This window comes from Sphaerodactylus townsendi, linkage group LG01 (assembly GCF_021028975.2).
Source record: "Sphaerodactylus townsendi isolate TG3544 linkage group LG01, MPM_Stown_v2.3, whole genome shotgun sequence".
Taxonomy (NCBI): Eukaryota; Metazoa; Chordata; class Lepidosauria; order Squamata; family Sphaerodactylidae; genus Sphaerodactylus; species Sphaerodactylus townsendi.
The window spans coordinates 100,699,474-100,712,357 of NC_059425.1; the positions used below are offsets into that span (position 1 = coordinate 100,699,474).

The window sequence follows — 12,884 nt, forward strand, 5'->3', positions numbered from 1 at the left end:
TGTCAGAAAGAAAGGAAAGTTATATCTATTACAGTGCACAAGTAATTTCACTGTATGCACATTACCAACACTATGGGTAAAATCTTACTGTTCCTAAATGTATCACTATCCTTTCTAAATACTATCTCACATGACTTTTTATGTTAAATAATGCTGCATAGAGGCTTCAGTCATCTTTGGTTTCCATTATTGTTACTATAATAACTCTATTGTAGCTGGCAAAATGCATTTCTCCAGCTTGTTCAACAGTAACTACCATATAGATTATAAGCCGTAGAAATTTCATAAGAGTTCATTATATAGCAGGGCTGTGATGTGACCAATTACAAATATCATAACTCTCCCAATTTATTGTATAGGAAACCACTCAGATTCTGCCTGCAATTCTGCCATCTAAAGCATAGTCAATTCCCCCCTCAGTCTGGTAACCCTTCAGTAAACAAGTCATTTGAGTATTATGAAGGACATTCAGTTTTTATTTATTTATTTATTTGATTTATATCTGGCCCAATCCCCGCAGGACTCATGGCAGGTCACAATATTAGAGCAATTATACACATTAAAATCATTTCAGTAAAAACAACAACCCAATATTAAACAATTAAAACAATAAAATTAAAACAATAAAACAACATCCAATACAAAACAGTTGGTGGGTGTCAGAAACGGATGGCAGTAGCTAATAAATAATAATTAATAATCCCCACCATCACCTCTTCCCCCTTCCCCCCAAAGGCCAAAAGGAGATGATCTAATTCTATTTGATCTGGCTGCTAGGTGGAAAAGGCCTGGTTGAACAGCCACGTCTTGTAGGCCTGCGGAATTGCGACAACTCCTGCAGGGCTCTGACATCACTTGGTAGCTTGTTCCACCAGGCTGGAGCCAGGGCCGTAAAAGCCCTGGCTCTTGTTGAAGCCAGCCAGATATCTCTCGGACCAGGCATTGTCAGAAGATTCCACTCCGAAGAATGGAGGGGTCTTTGAGGGCAGTGTGGGGAGATGCGGTCTCGAAGATATGTAGGTCTAACATAACTCACGGCCTTAAAGGTCAGCACCAAAACTTTGAAAATGATCTGGAACTTGACTGGCAGCCAGTGCAGCGCTTTAAGGACCAGTGTAACATGGTTTCGACTGGCTGCCCCAGTAAGCAGCCTAGTGGCGGCATTCTACACGAGTTTAAGTTTCCAGACCAAAGACAAAGGTAGGCCAGCGTAGAGCGAGTTACAGAATTTTCTCTAAATTATCCAGCACTTCTCAATTATGTTTTCAGTTTGACCTTCAAGGACCATTTGATGTATTCTGACATGTAATCTCTGAGATTATTTCCTTTATTAAAGTATTGTCAGTTCCAGTTTTTTTAGACAGAAATGATGAGAAACATTCTTCAGTTAATGAGAAACATTCTTCAGTTTTAAATGCATTTCCTTCCCTGCTTTTTCCTCTTTAGACCTGTTGCCTTTATTATGGACTAGCGGTACCCAGCCACGTGTTGCTGTGGGTTATTGTGGTGAAATGGGAAAGGAACAGACGCTGACCCTTCCCTCTCCCTCCGCTAGGGTGGGTTGGTCATATCCAGATGCTGGGCCCCCTCCCTCCCCTCCCTTGCATGCCACCCCTCACTGTCTCCCCTCTCTCACTTCTGTTCCCTTGCATGCCTCCCCCTCCGTCCCTTTCCTCCCACTCCCTCTCTTCCCTTGCATGCCACCCCTCCCTCCCTCTCCCTCCCTTCCCTCTCCCTCTCCCTCGTGTGTATGTGTGTGTATGTGTTTCACTTCCACTCAAGTTACTGCCCATGTACTGTTTCCATTGCTCATATCTGGCCATCTGAGCTGCCTGAGACATTCTAAGGTGACAGTTACACACAGGCAGCTGCATGTCCTTCACCATGGAGCGCCAGGAGAAAGGTGTTTTACCTGGGCCAGGAGTGAAATTTCAGGTATGTGAACATCTATAAACACTCTCACCTGGCTGATTACGGTGGCTGGGAATTTTCAGAGGAATTGGCCCAGCAGTTACTGAGTTATACCATCACTAACAAATACACGGTTTGCTTTATATATATATAGATTAAGACCTTAGTGTTACATACCAGCCAACATTCATTGCCTTGTTTCAAGCACTGAACAGAGATTTTTGCCTTTTGCTGATGGTGACATTGCAATAGCAATAAAAATCAATGTGTACTTGTACCCAGAAAGCTGCCCAAGTGATTGTTACTAAGAATCTGTAGGATCTTTTCCTATAATTTTGGGTTTCTTTGATGAAGATGTTCTAATAGTGGCTCTATCATGAGTTCTGAATGACAACCTGCCAATGTTCCATCAAAATCCATGTTAAAGCTGGGTAATTTGCTTATTTCTAGAAGTAATCGGGAGATCAACATAGATAAGTACACTGAAGACACAAAAAAGATTAGAATGGAGTACATGTGTTGCACACCGGATAGAGGAACATGTTCAACTGGGGAATGGACCATTTTTTTTGTTCAACTGGGGAATGGACCATTTTTGGATCTCCTTGCCTTGCAACCATCTGATTCAAACAGCAAACTGGTAGAGTTTCATTTTCTTCTGCTTTGCAGCTGCCTTTACCTGCACAGTAAAAATCTCCCCCAGGGTCAAATTACGACTCTCATGAGGCTGTGTGAAAATGTGCATGGACAAAGTAAAGCCAATGAGCTCCCTCCTCGTGACCACTTATGGGGCAAACCACTTATGGTGGATGTTTAAGCTTGCCCAGAGTCCTGTTTTCCCTATGGCAGTCCTTCAGCTGCATTTGGCTGTTTTACAGAAGTTTTAGTGAATTCCTTTTAAATTAAGTTAAAAAAATAGGTAACACCAAAAATAGGTAACACCAAACAAACCTCACATTGGGAAAAAAAAAGATGTGTTAGATGTAAAGGTGGAAAAGCAGACGGCTTTGCTTTCACAGCGGGGCATCTACCAGTGCTGGGTGAGGAAAACTGAAACAAAATCTAAAAGTTTCCCTCCCGCTTTGGTTCAAGAGCTTGTATGCCTTCCTTCACAAGAGTAAATTTTAGAAATTTCAGTACTACATGAACACCTGCAGAAAAATGCCAGTGGCGATTTCTTTCTGTTTATTTTTCTTCAGATCGAAACCATGTTTTTCCCTTAGACATTATGACAGATGCAAAATAAATGTAACAGTTCACTATAGTATTGCTTTTCCAGCAGTGTTACTGACAGTGAAAGGGAAATACTTGTAGTACTATATATACTCGCGTACAAGTTGAGTTTTTCAGCACTTTTTTAGGCTGAAGAATGCCCCCCTCGACTTATACACGAGTCAGTGATTCCCCCCCGCGATGCCCCCCCCCCCACACTTACTTTAACAAATGGCTTGAGAAGAGGCCTGCCTGTGTTCCCTTCCAGGCTGCAAACTGGAAAATGTAGTTCCCACCAACTTGTTTGAAGCCTGGAAGGGAACAGGCAGGTCTCTTCTCAAGCCTGCTCCATTTGTTAAAGTAAGTGTGTGTGTGGGGGGGTGCTGCTGGGGGGGCGCCGAGCAGGGAACCCCCTCTGCTCCAGGAAAAGGCGGCTGCCCTCTCCCTGGGGCAGAGGGGGAATGGCGGAGGTGCCCTGCTCTGTGCTGCTGCATTTCCCACCCTTGACATGAGTCAATACGTTTTCCCAGTTTTTTGTGGTAAAACTAGGTGCCTCGACTTATGCTCGTGTCGACTTATACAGGAGAATATATGGTAAGTCAAAAGATCGTAATGGACTGTGTCAAAAGCTGCTGTTAGATTTAATAGTAACAGCAGAACTGACTGGCATTGATCCAGCTGGACCCAAAGCTCATCTGTAAGGACAACCAGGACTCTGTTCCATAGCCAGGCTGGAAGCTGGACTGGAATAGGGTCCAAAGCCACGGTTTCATCCAGAAACACCTGCAGCTGATCCACTACCACTCTCTCAGCTACGTTGCTCAGAAATGATAAGTTTGAACTGAGTGATAGTTGGCCAGATCGAAAGGATCCAGAAATGGCTTTTTAAAAAGAGGTCATACGACTCCCTCTTTCAGCCTTCTGGGGAATAGCCTCGATCTGAGGGAAAGACTGACTATTTCCAGCAGGGAGCACCACAGTGCATCACTGCTGGCCTTAACCAGTCACAATGGGCAGGTCAAGAGGACAAGGGGTAGGCTTCACAGCTGCAAGTATTCTGTCCACATTAGTCTGGGATAGAAAACTGAATTTGTCCAATATAGGACCTGAAAATGGTCGAGGGGCCTCTTTTCCTCTACTGTATCAAGATTTGCTGGGAGGTCACATCAGAGGGTGTTTCCCCACTTACCACGACCCCCCTTATGCCGTGCACTGCTCTCAGCGTGCGTCATTTCTGGCGCACATCATTTCTGGCACTCTGCGCGGGGTCATCAAAAGGCGCCGTTTACAAGAGTGCCAGGGATGCTGCGTGCTGAAGGGAAACGAGAGCGGCAGTGTCGGGGTGGCTGCGTTGTCGCCGCCCCTGTCGTGGGGAGTGCCGGGGGAACCCGCACTACTTGAGGAGAGTAGCGCGGGGCTTAAGGTAAGTGGGGAAAGGCCCAGAGTGACAAGATTTTATTTGCCAAAAAGCTTGCAAAAGTCTCACAACTAATGACCAAATCACTAATCTTATTAGGTACATCAGAAAGGTATGTAAAGGACTGTCAAGTCAGAATCCACTTCATGTGCTAAGGTCTGGAAAAAAAATCATTTTGCCTTCTTTCATGTGTTAGAAAGTTCAAAACTGCGGCTGTCATTAACTGAGGTATTTATCTCAGTGGTGAACAGAACCTAAAATGGTACATAAATTGCGCCTGGGGGCATGACTGGTTCCCCGTGCCTCCCCCCCCCCCCCCGGCTCCTCATGCCCCACTTACGGCAGCCAGCAGGGAGGCCAGGGGGATGGGACTCGAATGGGTGCCACGGCAGCAGGTCAGCTCCTGGTTCTCCGCAAAATGTGTGCTCGTTAGAAGGATAGTGTTACCTCACTAATTAGAACCAGCTGAAATTAGTTGCTTTGAGAATGGTTGAGAAAGTTTCATACAACAGTACACATCTTCTGGGAGAATACTGACAAGAACTCTAAGAACTAATGTGCAAAAATCTTTTTCTACTTCAGGAATATTTGCTGGCCTTGTGGCCGTAATAAAATCATTCATTAACCTTTTCCATGAATCAAGTCTCCCCTGAGCTTCAGCCCAAACATGCTCTTGTTCAGACATTCACTTCAACCTGCTTAACACTGGTAGCTGATTGAGAAGGGCAGTTGTTTAACTTTCCCCAAAGTCAGTGCAAGTAGTGAACTTATGTGACACTTTACAGCAGCTGCTTATGTCAGATCTGGCTTTGGATAAAAAAAAAATCTGCAGGCTTTTGAGTGAAGCCCTGATAAACACAATCATTGAAACACTTAAAATGAGCTTATCCAGCATTTTGTACAAATTGATGTTTTCTCTGGAGCAGAGTCAAAGCTTGAAACTATATTTACACAACAATCCTTACTGGTCAGTGGAATTTTCCAAAATAATTTCAGATATTTAAAAGGCTTTGCACTTTCAGACAAAAGTCTATCACACTTCCTAATACAGCAGATACTGAAAAGTTTAATCTTGGTTTCTGACACAGTAAATTGGACACACATGAGTTGGTGAAGGAAAAATGTTTGAAAAATCAAAAAAAATTAGTTCTAAGCTTTAATTAAATAAGTTTCAGCAAATATGATTAATCTTGAACATGTAGAAGTAACCAACAAGCATTTCACATTTTTTTTCACCATTATAACCAAACAGGTCCCCAGAGTAGCTCTTAAGAACAGAACTGTAAATAATTTCACATAAAACGAATATCAAAACCCCAGACTTAAAATATACAATATACTTTCACAGAGTCCGGATCACTCCACAACGGCCTCCTAAGGAATGGAGATCTTTGCAGCTTCTTAAAATAAAATCACAAGGAAATTTACCTGATGAGCTTTTCTAGGGAAGAAATTTCACAACAAATGTTGTCCCCAGTGAAAAGACCCTGCTGCTCCTTGTCTCTTTTTACTTCAGAAAGATCTGATTGCTCTAGCAAAAGGTTCCATAATCACCTTAGAAATTGAGGGATTCATAAAAGAGGATTGTTCTTTTATGATATTTTTAAAAACTGAGAGGCAGCCATCCCTACACAGGTTTGCCCTTTAGGATATAAGGAGGGGTGATAAAAGTCAGTTTAAGTTCATATTTGTCCATACACTGTGTCAGACTATTAGGCACCTTCCGCACAGGTCAATAAACATGGGTGTAGGACCCTAAATAAACCTTTTGGGGGGGGGGCTTCGCACAGATCCTGCCCCCAAATGAGTCTGCCCTGTGTTATTTCCCCCAACCAGTTTTTTTTTGAAAATTGCTAAACAAGTGAGTCTTTTCAAAAATCTCAGGTTGCAGCTGCTCTCAAGTAAATGACCAAGCAGGAGGCGCTTGATTTGTCTCACTTTTCCTTTTAAATTTTTTTGCGGCTTGCATCTGTGTAGCTATGCAGGTGCAGATGGTCTTATTGTGGGGCATTGCCATGGCTATGGGGTTTCATTTGTGCATGCCTGTGTAGCTACACATGTGAAGGAAGTGATAAAAAAAATTGTCTCTGTGCAAAGGCACGACAGCAACCTGCATTGTTTCTGTGGGCTCCAATTGTTGCCTGCACGGATGCATGTGAATGCAAAAACAGGAATACGGGTTACTTTATCCCGACCAGAACCCATTATACATTTGCTATGTGGAAGGAGTCTCAGTCTGTCAAGCCAGTAGGCCCATGCTGTTCAGGGGGAAATATTTTCAAAAGACGCTTCTCCAATTCCTTTCTCACTTAACAAATCAGTGTCTCTCTCTTTGGCCCTTTCCGCATGGGCGGTTAATGGCGCCCTGGGGACGGCAAAAACGCCGTCCCCAGGGAGCCTCATTATTCGCGACAGGGCGCATGCTACTGCAACTGCGCCGCCCTCGCGCCGCTCGACCGGAAGAATAAGTCGGGCGTTTCCTTAACCTCGCAGCTAAGCCCGTAGGTTGTTGGGAAACGCCGGCTTGGAGCCGCTGCCGTGTGAATGGCAGCGGCTTCCAGGCGCCTTCCCTCCCCCCTCGACCGGGCAACTCACCTGTCCTGCGGCCCTCAGGCGCGTCGCCGAGGCCTGGGGCACGCCCCCTTAGCCCTGCGACCCTGGAGAGGTCGCACAGGGCAGGAGGGCGTGTCCCCTGGCCTTGGAGACGTGCCGGAGGGCCGCAGGACAGGTGAGTCGCTCTGACAACGGCACAGCTCTGCGCCGTCGTCCCTGCCGTTTCTGGGACCGTCCATGCGAACGGTCCCAGAGGGGTTGGGTTGGCGTGGATTGCGCCGACCTGACCCCTTCCGCCTCCGTGCGGAAACGGCCTTTGTTTGTTTCTCTGTCTGTGCCCCTGCAGATGTTAAATTGTATATAGATGTTTTCTGACCAAGCCTAGCAAACTCAGGAACTGAAAAACTCTCCATTGGCATATGTCTGAAGATGATATGTGAGAGGCTGATACAACACATAAACTGTTTTATTTCACTTTTACATTGAAATGGTCGAGTCAGATTTTCAGGGAAGTTTAGTTTTCAACTTGGCAGGTGAAAAGGCAACAGGAATAAGGGAAACTTTGTATAACTATAGATAGTTTGTCACAAAATATACCACTTTTGTTCTACCCACAGATGCTTTAACTTTTGAGAGATATCACTTGGCTGCCACTCCTTAGATGCAGGCATAAACTTAGTTGACACAAAGTTTTAAAGTCTGTGGAGGCAGGAAAGCAAAGGTTCCAATTTTCCTTCTTTAACACTTGATAGGGATTATTCCCCATTAATTGAAACTATTTCCCACACATGTTTCACTTCCCTATTTCAGGATCCTCCTTGATTGTTTACTCTTCTTCTCCACTTACCACGCCTTCCTTCCTAACTGCCACTCTCAACTACCACTCCCTCATGTCAGCAGTAAAAGTATTTTAAACTCCTCTGTCAATTAGGGTTCTCAAAGTGGTATAAGGCATCTGCAGTTAACTGTCCATCACAGCAGCTTTACAGAACACATCCATAGGTCGCTTTAATTTTCTTCAGAACTAGTTGATCAACTGTTCACAATAGGATCTGCTTAAAATATCTCTTTCTGTACCGGGAAGTGTCATGTAACATTTGGATAATGATCATGACTGTCCCAAAAAAAACATCTTTACCATTTACAACAACCAACTTTTGTTACCACAAATTTTACTGGCAGCAGGCCAGTACTTTCCTCAAACAAAAACAACAGTATCCTTTGAGCAGGAGAACTGACAAGCAAAGACTGCCAAAAGGAGGAGGATGACAATCCAAGAAAAAGATCAGGCTTTTGAATACGACATTGGGCACAGTGAGAATTTATACTGAAAAATTGTTCAAATTAATGCAGCAAAATTTAAAACAATAGAGGCTTCTTAAATACTCTGCTCCATAACAAGACTGTCCTGAAGTCTTACATGATGGATTTAAAAATCCGCCTGGCTGCCTTAAGCTTTATGAAGTATTGCCTAGCTTTTCAACTTCAAGAGAATGCTGTTGGGAGGTAGCCAGCACCCTTGAATCTCACTTAACATTAAAGCAGAACGGATCCAGTGTTTTGTAAAGTCTTGAGGTACAAAGTGTACCAGCAACATTTTACTTTTTCTATAGTAAATTTCTGATGACTTTGGCATCAGTATGCTTTTCCAAAACCTTCTGCCTCATGTGCAAACCAAGAAAAAACACACACTCAAATTACACATAACAGAAAGTGGTTAATACGCTTTCCAAAACTCCTATAAATACAAAGTCTCAGGGGCTGTTTTTAAAATATCAAAATATGCAGAAAATGAAATGCTGCTTATATTTTTAATTATAAGGCAGATGAGAAAGTAGTCTAAAGGAAGAAGTATAACACAATCCAACAGAGTATCTACTACAGCTATATAGTCTTGCTTTTCTGTACACAAGTTGAGTTTATTTGACATTTACATAACATTTCTAATAATTGAATTTATTTGATGTTTAGGCCAAGATAGATGTTTCTGGATATATAGAGAAATCTAGAGCAGGATGGTGTTAGCATATTTAAGCTACCCAGCTCCAAACTGTGAATACCAAAATTAATTTGCCCACAGAGGCACTATGGTTTAATTGAATTATAATTATTTCCTCTACTTTCCCAGCTGTCCAGTGGCTAAGACACAACATCCCTAGGTACTAGGAGCTCTAGAAATACAATGCTGAAGTTTCATGGTTAAGAAGCCAGACTATAACAAGTTTAATATCACAAGATGCACCCCCTGCCTTGGATACTCTAAATTGGGTGGAAAGGTAGCACAGAAATGTTTCTTTTAAAATTAAATAAACATAAAAAGAAGCCACTTCCTCTCCCATAAGCTCTGTCCAGAGTCAAGTGGCCCCTATCTTCCCAACAGCAGCTCAAAATCTGTGAATTCTTATATATACCGGTAGCGCAGGACAGATAACAATATTGGTGACTAGGATAAAGGACTCGATCCATCTTAATAAAACATTACAGAAAAAATTCTGTGCATATGGGTGACAGTGCTAATTCCAAATCAAAATAGATACAATAAAACCTGTAAAAATCACATATTTCACATCTTGTTGGAAACCACCCCAGGCAAGCTTGGTTGGAAAATGCAGGCTAAATAAAAAATATTGCAATTTAATCTAGCTAGTCTGGAAAACTATTAGCAAGGAGATGCAAATAAAGAACTATTAACTATAATACCTTGAGCATTCTAGATTGACTACTAGAATAGATCACATTTCAATTTTACACACACACAACATAACTAATCTGTTTTTTTCCAAAAAATTTTTTTCCAAATATGTCTATTGTTATCTCTCACTCATTTGATTATTTTTTAGTTCTGTTTAAGAGACAGTTACATAATAAATCAATGAGATGTTCTGACATCAGTATGTGCCAAAATGTCATCTGCAGGCTGTTGAACCAATTCAAAGGAAGTGCTGCTTTGACCTCCTCCAAGAAATACTGTCATTATCAGGGCAGCAGGGAAAGAAAATGTGAACCCATAAATCAAAAACAACAATGCTCAAAGCAGTTTCCACAGTGATCTGGGTTAATGCACTGAGTGGAACCAATTGTACACAACTGAATGTCAATTTGTCACAGGAAAAAAAATTCAATTTGTAGCCTGAAATGGATTTCTATTAAATACTTATAAATTATGCAAACTGGATAATTTCCTTTTCCAGCATGTTAGACGGTATTTTCCTGGAATATAAAATGCATATAGTGTACTTGGGGGCAAACAGAAAAGCTTGATTTCAAAAGCCAGTGTGGTGAACTCATTAAAATGAGAGACTAGAATATGGGAGACCAAGTTTTGAATCTTAACTCTTTCATGGAGCTCACTTAGACCAGTCATGCTCTCTCAGTCTAAGCTAATTCATAGATTTGTAGTGAGGATACAATGGAAGAAAGGAGAATGCTGTATGTCTGAACATTGATGAATACTTATAGCCCCATCCGGTGGAGGGCGGGGGGGGGGGGGAATGGAAGGGCTGAATCCACTGGTGGAAGTGTTGTGGGATTCTGCTGGTGGAAATGCCCTTCCCAGAGTATTTACCCCAGCAGAGGGACAAAACCACTGGTGTACAGATGCTGCCAGCCTCCCCCAGTGCTGAGATGTGGCATAGGATGCTGCGCCAGCACCCCAGTGCCTTTGCCACCACCAGAGCAGTGGAGGCAGGCCAGGGGAGGAGCTGACATTAGTTGGCTTCCTCCTGGCCATTTGCTGATTTATGCCGGTGGTGGGGAAGCCAGACTTGTGCAACCCTTTTGGCTTGCATAAGTTCATTCAGCCCCATAGAGGCTTCTTGGCAGCGGGGAGGCTGTTTTGTTTTGCTAGCATCCCCATGCCGCTGGGAAGCCTTTCTGGGAGTGGAAGGGTGGTGCGGTTGCCGCAGCAGTGCCCGCTGCACCACTTTGATGGGGCTGAAAATACGTCTTCAGTATGAGTGAAATCTGGCAAAAGCATATCTATATGTTCTGAATTAACTGCTTGAAAAAGCAAGTTTTAAAAACAAAAGCTTACTAAGTATCTCTCCTCTTGTCTCATGCTTGGTGTGCGGATCATGTGGTTCTGCTCTCCCCTCCAGTCTCCAAATCGACGGAAAAAATAGTTAGATAAAAAACGGTTGATGGGATCTCTAATAATATTGATGTATACTGGTTGGTCTCCTCCGAACCTGGTAAATGACAACAAAAAAGATATTAGAAGATTGCAGATATCTGCTTATAACGTTTCAAAACCCACTGTCTGAAGATTTTTTTTTGAAAAGAATAACATTAAAAACATCTGCCACATCAGGAACCTCAGGGACCTGATGAATTGTGATTACACTGAAGCCAAGTCCTTAAGACCTTCTTAAGTCTGAGGGCTATCAAAGCAGAGATTACATAAACTAGACAAATCTTAAAACCCACATGGCAATTAGCTAATTTTATTCCACAGAAGGCACAAGACAGTTGTTCATATAGGGGATAAACGTGTAAATATACTTGTAAATAGAGTTTAATCTAACTTCTGTGTGCCTGTCTGCAAAGCAAATTGTTAACATGTGAGCACAGCGTGATGCTTAACAAAACAATTAATTGAGACGTTGAAAGGGTGTGTGTGTTAAAGCCTATCTTTTCTAAATATACAATTACCATTCATCCATATGTTAAGCATAAGCATAAGCATAAGCATTTTATTGTCATTGTGCACGCACAACGAAATTTACAGCAGCATTCCTCGATGCACACAATTTCAGACTCATACATCATCATCTTCCACCCATCCCTACACAGCCCCAAATACATCAATATGAAGCAGCGGAGTTTAGCATAGCCACAGCTCTAGAGTAGAAGCTGTCTCTAAACCTCTTTGTCCTAGTTCTGAGGGCCCTGTATCGTCTGCCAGATGGTAGCAGTTTAAAAAGAGAGTGTGCTGGATGAGACGGGTCCCTCAGAATATTTTGGGCTTTATTTAGGCTTCGGGCATTATAGATTTCTTCCAAGGAGGGGAGAGGGCAGCCGATAATCCTTTGTGCAGTGGTGATCACCCTTTGGAGCGCCTTCCTATTCGCCACTGTGCAACTGGAGAACCATACACAGATGCAGTAGGTTAGGACACTCTCTATAGCCAACTTTTAGCGGTAAAAAGGGACACCAGGAGTTTTCCATCCAGTTGCTGCTTCCTTAAAAGTCTCAGATAGTACAGTCTTTGCTGGGCTTTCTTAACCACCGCGGCAGTCTGTACTCCCCAGGTCAAATCCTCTTTAATCATAACGCCCAGAAATTTAAAACTAGCCACCCGCTCCACTTGATCTCCATTTATAGTCAAGGGCTGAATTTCTGAGCCTATTCCTTCTATAGTCCACTATGAGCTCCTTTGTCTTGTTAGTGTTAAGAACCAGGTTATTTTCCCTGCACCATGAGAGCAGTCGGTCCACTTCATTCCGATAGGCAGACTCATCCCCTCCAGAGATGAGCCCCACCACCGTTGTGTCATCAGCAAATTTGATAATGGTGTTACTATGATGATAATGGTGTTAATTTTGATAATGGTGTTACTATGTTGGAAGGGTGAAATGTACTCTTCAACATGCGGAAGGGGAACACTGAATTGAAAACATGAATAATTTTTGGCATTCCTTGTTTTGAAACAGGAGGCCACGTATTGAAGGAACAGTAAGAAGTTTTTTTCTTTATCAAGTTAGGGCTGGCTTATGGTGACTCTGTGGGATTTTCAAGGCAAGTGAAGTTCAGAAGTGGTTTGTCATTGGCTGCCTGTACCCTGGTATTCTTT

General features: G+C 42.8%; 1 protein-coding gene across 1 annotated transcript in view; it reads right to left on the minus strand.

Annotated features, from left to right (window-relative positions):
- UST (uronyl 2-sulfotransferase) overlaps window positions 1–12,884 on the minus strand; it is a 146,180-nt gene that overhangs the window by 47,746 nt on the left and 85,550 nt on the right. Inside the window, exon 5 of the mRNA XM_048489046.1 lies at window positions 11,127–11,280. Coding sequence (XP_048345003.1) covers window positions 11,127–11,280 — 154 coding nt within the window. The remainder of the gene's footprint in view (window positions 1–11,126; window positions 11,281–12,884) is intronic.